At 43.0% G+C, this 12398-nt stretch overlaps 1 protein-coding gene across 1 annotated transcript in view; it reads left to right on the forward strand.

The window, feature by feature from the left end:
• Positions 1 to 12398, forward strand: part of MYH15 (myosin heavy chain 15) — a 153480-nt gene that overhangs the window by 100570 nt on the left and 40512 nt on the right. Inside the window, exons 31-33 of the mRNA XM_030330421.1 lie at positions 1594 to 1943; positions 5089 to 5213; positions 8099 to 8214. Coding sequence (XP_030186281.1) covers positions 1594 to 1943; positions 5089 to 5213; positions 8099 to 8214 — 591 coding nt within the window. The remainder of the gene's footprint in view (positions 1 to 1593; positions 1944 to 5088; positions 5214 to 8098; positions 8215 to 12398) is intronic.

The following is a 12398-nucleotide window of genomic DNA, read 5'->3' on the forward strand; positions in this document are numbered from 1 at the left end:
TATTACAAGATCCTTGTTTTAGATCGGTTAAAGCATCGGAATCTCCTTTCTTCTCCAGCTTTATTGAGATGTAATTGACATTCATGTATCCATATTGATATTGACATGCTGGTACCAACTCTAGTTTCATCTGGGCCCCAAACTCTTGTATACTATTGAATATGTTTAAGGAATACAAAGTGATGATTTCATATATATACATATTGCAAAGTCTTTATCACAATGTGGTTAGTTAACACATCCCCTGCCCTATGTAATTACCATTTGTTGTCGTTATGGTGAGACCATTAAAGCTCTACTCTCACAGCAGCTTTCAAGTATATAAGACAGAATTGTTAACTATGGTCACCATGCGATCCATCAGAATCTCCTCTTAATATTTAGGAAAAATGAAGCAAGGATGCTGAACACAGATTGGTTTTTGAAGGCTTCCACCCAAAAGGGGCTGTATGATCACATTGCTCTGATGGGCTAGTTGTGTGGCACATGTTCATTCCGGAGGGTCTTTTTCTGTTTAATAACAGAATTTATGGTATGCACAGTACCTTTCATCTAAGAAGTGTAATGAATGGGTAAGAATGGGGCTGCCAGTGTCCCTGCGGGAGATGTGAGCAAGAAAACACATTTCATCCATTAGAAAGTCTCAGAGCACTGCATTGTGGGGGTGGTGGAGGAAGCACTTTAATAAGCCACTCCGTCTCAGGGGATGCTGGAGGGACAACAGTGGGGGCTAGAGTCCCTCCTGAGAGCAGTGACCTGTTAAGTGAGCATAACAATGGCATGGATTTGAGTATATAAATTTGAGCAGATAATCTGGGGTGGAGAAAAAATTCAGACAAAAGACAGAACTTTGGCCTGTTTAAGAGCCATGTGATAGGAGGGAGAGAGAATGAGCAGGAGAGAACCAAAGAATGTTCCTTGGGAGCAATGTAGCAAGGAGATCTTTAAAGATTAGATGCGCCTAAGAACTTTTTTTTTAATATTTATTTATCTGAAAAAGAGAGAGAGAGAGCAGGGGAGGGGCAGAGAGAGAGAGAGAAAAAAAAAATCCCAAGCAAACTCCGTATCAACAGCGCAGAGCCCGACTCCGGGCTCGAACTCACAAACTGTGAGCTCATGACCTGAGCTGAAATCAAGAGTCGGATGCTTAACCGACTGAGTCACCCAGGTGTCCCAATATGCCTACAAACTTTCAACAACTGCTTACTGTTGGTGGGGTGTTCAGTACGATCTTCTTCTTTCTCCCATTTCTTAAGTCATCAATAAAGTCTGTATTGCTTATAGGAGGTTTAGGGTAAGCAAATACTTCCAGGATTCAGAGATCCTGAGTTCCAAGACCAGGGTGACAAAGGGTAGGGGAAAATAAAGCACACATGTACACAGGAGCCAGAGGATGGTGGCCAACCGACATCTGGGCTCTATAGGCACAAGGACGTCATTTTCCGGCGTGAGCTGCTTTTGCTTGGTACCATTAAGCCAACCTCAAGGGCCACCCTATTTTGTACCAAAGCACTGTTTTAATCCAGGACAAACCGGGTGAGCTCTCTGAGGGCTGAAGCTCACCTGCCATTTGTTTGGGTCTCCCCTTTGCAGGAAGAAGCTGGCAATTAGATTGCAGGAGGCGGCTGAAGCCGTGGGGGTAGCAAATGCCAGAAATGCCTCCCTGGAGAGGGCCAGGCACAGACTGCAGCTCGAGCTCGGGGACACCCTGTGGGACCTTGGGAAGGCCCGTTCCTCAGCAGCGGTACTGGACCGGAAGCAGCAGCACTTTGACAAGTGCTTTGATGACTGGAGGCAGAAGCAGGAGGAGTCACAGGCCGTGCTGGAGGCCTCTCAGGAGGAGGCCCGTGCCCTTAGCATGGAGCTCCTTAAGCTCAGGCACGCCTGCGAGGAGAGCACTGTGAGCCAGGAGACGCTTCAGAGGGTGAACAAGAATCTCCAAGGTACTCTGAGCTGGGCTTGGAGCCAGAGCAGGACAACGTCGTGTGGGGGTGCCCTGGCTACCAGGGCAGGGCTGTCCTTCATGGGCAGAAGCCTCGGCATTGTCATGGTCCCGCTCAGGTTTTCACTTTTCTATTTTTTTTTTTTAATTTTTTATGTTTATTTATTTCTGAGACAGAGAGAGACACAGCATGAGTGGGAGAGGGGCAGAGAGAGAGGGAGACACAGAATCCAAAACAGGCTCCAGGCTCTGAGCCGTCAGCACAGAGTCCAACGCGGGGCTTGAACTCACAAACTGTAAGATCATGACCTGAGCCAAAGTCGGTTGCTCAACCAACTGAGCTACCCAGGCACCCCTTCACTTTTCTACTTTTAATACTCTTTTTGGAAACCTTTTTAAAATTACAGTTATTAGTTTTATTAAGTTCTAAAAATAAGACTACTTTCTTTTATTTTTTAAAAATGTTTATTTATTTTTGGGAGACAGGGACAGAGTGTGAGTGGGGGAGGGGCAGAGAGTGAGGAAGACACAGAATCCGAAGCAGGCTCCAGGCTCTGAGCTGTCAGCACAGGGCCCGATGTGGGGCTCCAACCCACAAACTGCGGGATCATGACCTGAGCCTAAGTCAGAGACTTAACTGACTGAGCCACTCAGGTGCCCTAAAAAGGACTACTTTCTGACCTTAGCCCTAGGTTCCCTCTGTCAAGAAAGCCACTTTTAAGAATTTCTTTATCACCCATAGTCTTACCAAGATTTTCCATGCATATATTCATGTGTGTATTATTCAAATTATACAGTATTTGACACTGTTTCTTTTCTTTTCTTTTCTTTTTTACATTTGTCAGTATATTTTCTAATTTAACGAATATTTCCATAGGCTACGCTATGTGCCGGGCTCTGTGGTGTATGTAACCATTCGTTATTGAATTCTCAAAACAGTCCTATGTGTTAGTTTCTTTGTCTGTAAAATGCAGATTATGTTAAATCGTGTAAGATTAAAAAATTGTCCAAATTCACAGTTGATCAAAAGCAGATCTGAGATTGGAGCCCAGCCAGCTTGACTCCAGCATATACACACTTAACGACCAGCTGTGCCACCTTCCACATGCCTTGCTTTCTCTTTGCATGTCTGTGCAAGGAGACCTGCCGCGTGATTGTTGATAGCTAGGTAGTGTTTTATAATAAGGATGGTTAACGTTTTTTTAACGAGACCTTATTCAGCTTAGATATGATGTTTCACAATTATAAGTAATACTATACTGTACATGTTGCACATATATTTGTGGACATGTAATAATAATTCAGTAGGGGTGGATTCCTAGAAACAGAACTGCTGGGTTAAAGGAATGAACTTCTCAATTTTGAGATACTGCCAAGCAGCCCTTCAAAGAGGCGGCCAACTTACACCAGCACCATCAGTGATGTGCATTAAAACCCTGAGATGCCCTGGGAGCAAGTTCATTACTATTGGAGACATAAATGAATCCTGCCTTCCTGTTGGCCCACATAGTCCATGATGAGGTCACTGACTCGACATGTGGGAGGTGCTGGAACAGTGGTTAGGAATCTTTAGCAGCATCCAAACCACCTGGAGGGCTTGTTAGAATGGTTGGCTGGGCCCTCCCCACAGAGTTTCTGATTCACTGGGTCTAGGGTGGGGTCTGAGAATTTGCATTTCTAACAAATTGCCAGTGAGGCAAGTGCTGCTGGTCTGGGGACCACACTTGGTCTGGGGTGGGGCTTGGGCAGAAGTCTTTTTCAAAAGCTCTCCAAGTGATTCTGAGGTATGATCAGAGTGGAGAGCCACCGCCCTTGAGTTTTCTTTTGGGAACCTCTCTTCTGGAGAGGGCTTATAAGAGAAGGATTTATTATGTAAGAATTGCCATCTAAAGGGTTTGGTTTTGTAACTTAAAAAAAATTTTTTGTAATGTTTATTTATTTTTTGAGAGAGAGAGTGAGAGAGAGCAAGAGCAGGGAAGGGGCAGAGAGAGAGAGGGAGACACAGAATCTGAAGCAGGCTCCAGGCTTTGAGCTGTCAGCACAGAGCCTGCAATGGGGCTCAAACCCACGAACTGTGAGATCATGACCTAAGCTGAGGTCCAGGTGCCCCTTGGTTTTGTGACTTTTCAAAACTCTTGTCACATCACATCACATCACATCACAGCCAGGGATCTCAAAACCAGAGCAGCAGGCATGCTCTTGAGCTCCTCTTACCATCTCTGGACTGTGGGTAATTCCCAGAGCTACTTGGCCCTACTCCACACCTCTTAGTTACTAAAGGCTTCCTTTATGAAGACGCAGAAATGACAATAACAATATTGAGTGGGAGAGGTTTTGTCACTCCTGGATGCCTCCTTATTCTGTCAGAAGACTTGTGTTCATGGGAGACTAGACACAAACCTTCAAGTGCTTGACCTCCTTTGGATTCTTGGGTCTATCCGGGCTCCTGTGTTGGCTTCTGGCAGGCAATGACCCAGCTTATGCTTTAAGTTCCGATCCTGGTATTGAATGGCGGCGGACAAAATGGCAGCCACTGGTGTCAAGCGCTGAGCACTTACACTGGGTGTGTAAAGATTCAGGTCTGGGGCGCCTGGGTGACGCAGTCGGTTAAGCGTCCAACTTCAGCCAGGTCACGATCTCGCGGTCCGTGAGTTCGAGCCCCGCGTCGGGCTCTGGGCTGATGGCTCAGAGCCTGGAGCCTGCTTCCGATTCTGTGTCTCCCTCTCTCTCTGCCCCTCCCCTGTTCATGCTCTGTCTCTCTCTGTCCCAAAAATAAATAAACGTTGAAAAAAAAAAAAAAAAGATTCAGGTCTGTGTCTTAGAGCACCACCAGGCAGAATCTGACGTGGCTTTGACAAAAGGACCACCATGTGAAGTTGTACAGGTTGTTCATGGTGCAATACTCTGAGAAGCACCATCCTCTCTAGTTGTAGTGGGCAACTTTCTGGCAGGTGGCAAAAGAATGTACTGAATAAAGAGTGACTTTTTCTAATTCGAACAAGGGTCCCATCTGTGCCAGTAGTGGCCTTGCCGCCAAGCTTCCAAGGATGGCATGACTACGGTCCCAGGGAAACGGTCTGCTGTACCTGATATTATGGGTCTGAGACAGGTTCCATTCACTAACTTTGCCTTTCTTTCCTCTCCAGAAGAGATTTCTAATCTGACAAATCAGGTGAGGGAAGGAAAGAAAAACTTAAGTGAAATGGAGAAGGTCAAGAAACGGATTGAACAAGAGAAGACTGAAGTCCAGGTGGCACTGGAAGAAGCAGAGGTATTAACTCCAGGGAGCAAAGGCGGTTTGTGTCAATGTGACAAAACAGGAGACCTGCTTTCTAGTAATAATAGCAGCAGCAACAACAAAATGACACTTCTTCTTCGAGTGTTAACTACTACCTGCTAGGGACTATGCCCAGTGCTCGATAGGCCTTATTTTATGCAATCACCCTAGCAAACTAGTGTCCCCATTTCACAAATGAAGGCTTAGAGGCTCAGAGGGCAGGATAAGCAGCAGTGGATGCAAATCTACCAATTGCAACGAAAAGAGCAACCATGTCTCTCTCATTCATCAATTTATCCTCAGTGCCTGGACCTTTACTGTTCAAAATGTGGCCCAAGGATCAGCTGCTTGGAGCTGTATTGCCCTGGAGCTTGTTAGAAATTCAGACTCCCAGCCTTCTCCCCACATCTGTTGAATCAGAATCTGCATTTTAACAAGATCCTGTAGTTTTCATATTTCCACTAATATTTGAGAAGCACTGGCCTGGAACATTAGCTTGGTGTGTACTAGAGGTTCAACAAATATCTGTTGAATCTATTTATTCATTCAACAACGAATAAATATCCTCACACCTCCTCCTCCCTTTAAAAAGAGTCGGCTAAAACCCTTTTTTTCCCCCTAAAAAACTTTAGTTTTAAAAATGGGATTCAAAGTGATGTTCTCAAACATTTGCCCGGAAAGCTCGTCTTTGTACAGATTGTGTGACAGGAGTGTTTTGAGTGTTCTGGATTATAAGTTCAAGAGCAGCCTCTGCCTTTATCCCTCGGGGTGTGCTAGTGAGTGAAAGGACCACTGAGAAGACTTTATGCCAAAGAGAGTGACCTATAAAAAGAGTCATCTGTCGTGGTCACTAAACAGTTAACATGCCCTGCAAAGCCTTTTTGCTCATAGCTGAATTTCATCTTCTTGACCCTCCCTTAGACTAAGCACCCAGTACTTAAAACACAGCCCCCACCACTCACCCTCCAACTGAGAAAATTATTTTAAAAGGCAAAGCAGTCAGTTTTAAACAGAGCCTTTTGGAAGGTATGATAATGGGAAATTAGACCCCAAAGGACTGCTCCATGCCAAGCAATCTCTGTTAAATTTATCTTACCACTACATTTCTGTAAGAAACCAGGCAGACAGAAGACATGTCCATATATATACCCCACATACAGAGTTGTCAAGTGGATGGCTTTTGACGCACCTGTTGCCATTTTGTGAATAACTGTTTCCCTCAGGTCTTCTACATTTCATACAGAATCCTTTTATTTGCTAGTGTGGTGTCATGTCACCTAACAAGGCTGGTTGGTGAAAAAGTTGGTGAAATGTTTCATTTACTTGCTCCCTTTGGTCTACTGGCCATCCTAGGCAGGGATTTCCTAAAGCCACCACCTTAACCTAAAGAAGTAATTTTTATAGCCAAACTTTCAAGCACTATGACAGGTCTGTGAGAGGTATGATTGGGCAGGGACAGTTTTAGTCTCGTATAACATATAGACTTTCCCGTGTATTGAATTGACTAGCACATCCTAGGTGAGAAGGCCGTGGCGCTCATACCACTGACTGCCACTAGATGGCATTATATTCTATTTGCATTTTCTCAAGTTTGCATCTTCGGCAGCATCCATAAATACTTCATCAACTTGGACGTGTATTTGTAAAATTGGGTTATTTGTTTTCCTGGGTGAGCCTTTATGAGAATCTTTATCAGATTATTTCTGAAGCCACAAAACTCAAATTATCCCAGGTCACCTTCTCCAAAGATTCACTTTCTCTGTGGATTCTAGAGGTTGAGAGGTGACAGTTTCCCCTGAAGGAAGGGCAGCATTTCCTTGCAGGAAATTGCTATCCAAGCATTGGTTTTTGATTTATTGTCTCTGATATTGAAGGTAGTGTTGAGGGAACAGCAGCAAGGCCTTAAGGCATATTAAAATTCCTAACATCTTTCTTCTTTTTATCTTGAAATTGCTACTCAGTTTTATTTTCTCCTTTTGGTTGCATGTGGTAAGCATACCTCAGAAGAGGCCATAAAAATTACTCTGGCCCTCAGGACTACCTGCCAATTGTTAACTGACCAATAGATTGTTGTCACACCTGTGTCCCTAATAAACATCTTCCTCAGTATCCTCCAAATATTTTGTTTGTTTCTACTGCAATGTAAATTGTATCTTTGGAATAGACTTTAACGATTTGATCAAAGCTCCACTTTTAAACTTGAATCACCTTTATAACATCCCTGGCGGTAATTGCCTTGCCTATATTTAAATACTCAAAGGGGCAGGAGATTTCCCCAGCTGTCAAAGCAATCCATTTGAAGTAGTATTAATAATCATGGTGGTGACGGCTCACACTGAGTGTTTTGTGTCAGGCACATCCTAAATGCCTTTATTGTTCTTCCTTTGACACTATTTGGACACTATCCTGTTTCCTGTTCTCTGGCTGCTTTCACCTTTTTCTCTGTTCCTCCGTGATGTCCAGAATTGAATAAAAGATTGCAGGTAGGAGTTATCACTTTCCTTGTTCTAGCTTTGATCCTTTTATTGATTCATCCTGAGGATCAACTATATTAAGAAAAGTCCAGAGTAATGAATTAAAAAGTTTAAATATAGTCACAGACAAGATTGAATTTTTCTATTTAAAAAAAAAAATGCTTTAGAATTCTAGTTCTTGAACTACAGCCAAGAGCCCTAAGAATGTCAAAGCTGTAAGTGATGTGACAAACAAAAGCAGTCACTCGTCTCTCATCCTGTTCCAATCTTCAGGGAACTGATTTGAACTTAGAGGCCTCCCAGCAACTCCAAAGAGAGCTGCAATAGTGACACACATTTTGAGGAAAAAAAATTCTGTATCCATAAAGTAGACTTAACTTAGTACTTTTAATTTATGTGTTTCAGGGAGCTCTGGAACGTAATGAAAGCAAGATTCTTCACTTCCAGCTTGAACTCTTGGAAGCTAAAGCAGAACTTGAAAGAAAGCTTTCAGAGAAAGATGAAGAAATAGAAAATTTTAGGTATCTGAGATTATTTTGATGAGCCACATTTGCATATTCCAGAATTCTTGACTGAACAGAACGTGCTGTGTTTGGCTGCCTGTATGGCCTCTGCTGGAACATTACCAAAGAAACTTAGCCCGTCTAACCCTATGCCAGATCTTTCTAGTAAGCTCACCACTATTAATCTAAAGGAACACCTCTATGCAATTACTGTCTGTTTTTAGGATTTTCTTATGATTGAGCAGCTTCTGTTCTCATAGAGACTCAAGAGAACACACCAAAAAAGCATAATTATATGTACAAGGGCTGTGGACACTACCTGGTCTCCCCATAACAAGTCTCTTGGGCATCCAAGAAGCTGACTGATAATGCTGAAGAGTGGAAGAAGGAACTAAATGTGATGCCATACATTGAAATTAATGCCAGATCAGAGTGAAATTTTCACACACCCCCTGCCTGCACCTGTAGCCATTTGTTTGGAGAGGGGCGGGAGCCAGGAGCTAAGCTGCTTATTGAATCCCTGTTGAAGAGGCTGAGTCTTAATGGTCAGGAAACTGAATCAGACAGGACTCATGGGTTGCAGGATCTTTTCTTAGCCTCATCATAACAAGCTGATGACTTTAGACATTCCACTTCTTAGCGTCTCAGTGAAGTGAGGGGATAAAAGCAGCCCCATACATGTCGCAGAAGGTGGTGAGGAAGATCAGTGAGCTGATGTTGGCAAAGCACTTCACACTGTATAGATCAAAGGCACAATTATAAACACATGGAATTCACTGTGATTATATCATTTATCTGATCTGTTCCATTAAGTCAGTGCCATATGTCAGCAAGGAAAATCACTGGAGTCTGAGTTTCCATGGACAACTTGCTTTCAACATGTTTGTTAAAACAATTTTTAAAAAATGTTAATATAGTCAGTTGAACTGGCTTCTTTCCCATAGCCCCAATTCAGACAAAACTCCCATGGGGGTCATTTTTTTTTTTAATGAGGACATCAAGCCAAATTTGGCCCTCTGTGTGCTTTGAGTTATCCTTGCTCGCTCTCACTCATGGACACTTGCCTCTCTAGGACTGACTGTGAGGATGAATTTCGGTCTACTTAAGAGGCCCTGACTCAGTGTCTAAAAGAATTTTTTTTGATGAAGGGCAAAACATCAGGCCTTGATATTTGCCCTACTTCCTTCCATGAGGAACAAAAATGAACGTTTCTTTGTGCAGTTAAAAGAAAAAAGCTCATTTTAGGTAATGTCAACCCTGCATCTATTAATAGACCTGGCTTAGGGAAAAATGAATCCTCAGAGAGTCTGCCTCTCGTCAGGTACATCTGAATGTCTTAGAGCAGTTCACCAATTATAATAATCTTAGTGCAAAGGAAGCTGGAGATCCAAACAGCCAGGGCTGGGAGAAGAAAGAGCTGAACTCTAGGCTGGGGCTGTGGAGGGGCTGAAAAAAGAAGAGGCGGGCTAGAGGGTGGGGCAAGCTAGTCAGGAGTTTTAGTTAATGATCCATAATAGCTATAATAGGTACATCCGGAAAGGAGAGATGAGCATATCTTACAAAATATCACAAGTGCCCTTGCAGAACGTTTCTGTGCCAGTGCAGAATGTATCAGAAGCCTCTGTTTAATCTGATTATTTGGTCTGGCCTCAGGGGCTGGGAGAGGAAGGGGCCCTGAGGAGTCTGCACAGAATGGGAGGGAGAAGCACTAGGAGAGCAGAGGATTCTGAGCAATCAAGATAAGCCAGGTAAATTCTAGAACTCGAGGAAAATATGGCCTGAAGGCAAGATGAGGTTCTAGGTCCTGCGTCCACATAAACCTTGGGAAAGGCCACAGAGACTGAAGGAAGCGTGTGAGGAAGGGACCAGAGAAGCCAAAGAGACTCAGAGGCAAAGATAAGAGCCCTGAGGGTTCTACAGAGGGGTGATTCATTCAACTCCTCCTCCGCCGAGCTCCAGCCATCATCCTGGGAGGACGTATTTATCCTCAGTGAGCCCCAGGCCTGTTGGTGGTGAAAGTATGAGCAGCTGGGATATGTGTCATATGTTTTGCTTGTTAAATACATATTTGAGCACTTCATGTTGGCCAGACACTGGGCCTGCTATTCTTGTCGGGGCTTCCTAAACTTTTATGGATGGATGGGGCTTTCTTTCTTTCAAAAACATTTTTTTTTTCCTACAGTGTTCTAATTGACATAGGTAGAGGTAGGGAGGTGATAATGCAGTCACTAATGGAAGGAGAGGAGGAGGTGTGGTGGCTGGCTTTGGCCCTCTCCATCCTGGATACAGAAAAGGAGGCATAATGGCAGTTAGCATGAAGGCCAACTGGTGGCCCTACCTGTCACCTGCGTCCAGTTTGACCACAAGACTCAGAACTGGGTTGAAAACAAGTCGGTCAGGTGGGTCCTGAATTTTCAGAGGCCACAGATGTCCACAGGTGTTCACAGAGGCCACCTCCTCCAACTCAGGGTGTTCAGGGAAATGCTGAAGTATGGGAGTGTCTTGTCACTGGCCAAGGGCCAGGATGGACCCAGCCTGTGTTCTCTCAGGCACAGCCAGAGAGGTGCTGCTGATGGTCTTGGGAAGGAGGGACTGAAAGTCCTGCAGTCCAAAGCTTGCTTTGGTTTAATCGCCTCTGGAAGGGTTAAACAAATTTTCTGTAGAGGATGGGATAGTGTAGGGAAGAAAAAAATTCTCCTTACCCTCTTTGGGTCTGTGACTGATCCTAAGAATTAAACTGACTTAAGACAGTTTAAAAGGAGAAAAGTCTACATGTTTTATTGAATTTTTAATCTCCATGGGAGCTTTCACAAAAGAATGAAGACTGGGGGGACACAACCAGAGCAGGAAGTTTTATACCTTTTAGACAAACAATAAACTTGTGAAGAATTGATAAGGCACAGGGATTTGGGCTTGTGGTAGTTTAAATGCTGAAGAATTAACAAGGTTTGTTTAGACAGCCTTCTTGGCCCTAAATTCACTCTTTGGTAACAAGGATGTCTCCCTTCCATCTGTACAGGGGAGGGTATCTTTCACGAGAGAGGTTTATCTCCTGCATTCAGGGAAAAAGGGCAGAATTTAGATTGATCTTCCTGCTTCCATTGTTTTCTCAAACTCCTTGAGCTTAAGATATTTAATATGCTAAGGTGCCGTATTTTGGGATAGCATTGGAGCAGCATCAATGGCAAATATTTTTGGCTTTGCAGGTAGGCCATAGGGTCCCTGTCTCTACTCAACTTTGCAGTGTAGCTTGAAAGCAGTTGTACACAATAGGAAATCAAGTGGTCATGGCTGGATTTGGCCTATAACTTCTAGTTTGCCCAACCCTGGCCTCTATAGCCTTAGGGGTCTACACATTATTTTTAATGTTCCATCATGTTTTCCTTCCATTTGGCCTGTTCCTCAAAACTCAGTGATGTCAAATTTCACACATGGTCTTAATTTATAAGCACCATCAAACTTAATTTCAGTTATTGTCTGAGTCTCTGCCAGAAGAATGTGTTTAAGTCTCTTCTCATTTCTAAGTAAAATATTTTAGCATGTCTTCAAGAAATAGGATTTCACACTCAGGCATGGTATTTGGTTAGGAAAATACCTTGCTAATCATTTTAAATCGAAATTATATGTATTAGAATTAAGGAAAATCTCACATTTCTCTGATACAGATAAACAATATTGCAGGAGAAAAAAAGTGACCTAATGAATTGACTGTCCATTTAAAGTCATTATAACTTTTGCAAGTTTTAATGTTGTTTTTTTTTTTTTAATTCTAAATTTGAAAAAAAGTGTAACATACAGTGTTATCTTCATCTCAGGTGTACAATATAGTGATTCAATAATTCTATACACAACTCAGGGCTCACTATGATAAGTGTACTCTTAATTCCCTTCACCTAGTTCACCCGTTCCCCTACCCACCTCCTGTCTGGTAACTATCAGTTTGTCTTCTATGGTTAAGTGTCTGGTTTTTGGTTTGTCTCTTTTTTTCTTTGCTGGTGTGTTTTGTTTTTTAAATTCCACATCTGTTTGAAATCATGTGGTATTTATCTTTCTCTGACTTATTTCATTTAGCAGTATGCCTGCTAGATCCATCCAAAATTCCACTCTTTTTTATGGCTGAGTAATATTCATATATAAATACATAAAATGTGTCACGTATATACATATGTATATACTACATCTTCTTTATCCATTTCTCTATT

The sequence above is a fragment of the Lynx canadensis genome, chromosome C2 (genome assembly GCF_007474595.2).
Source record: "Lynx canadensis isolate LIC74 chromosome C2, mLynCan4.pri.v2, whole genome shotgun sequence".
NCBI classification, from domain to species: Eukaryota; Metazoa; Chordata; class Mammalia; order Carnivora; family Felidae; genus Lynx; species Lynx canadensis.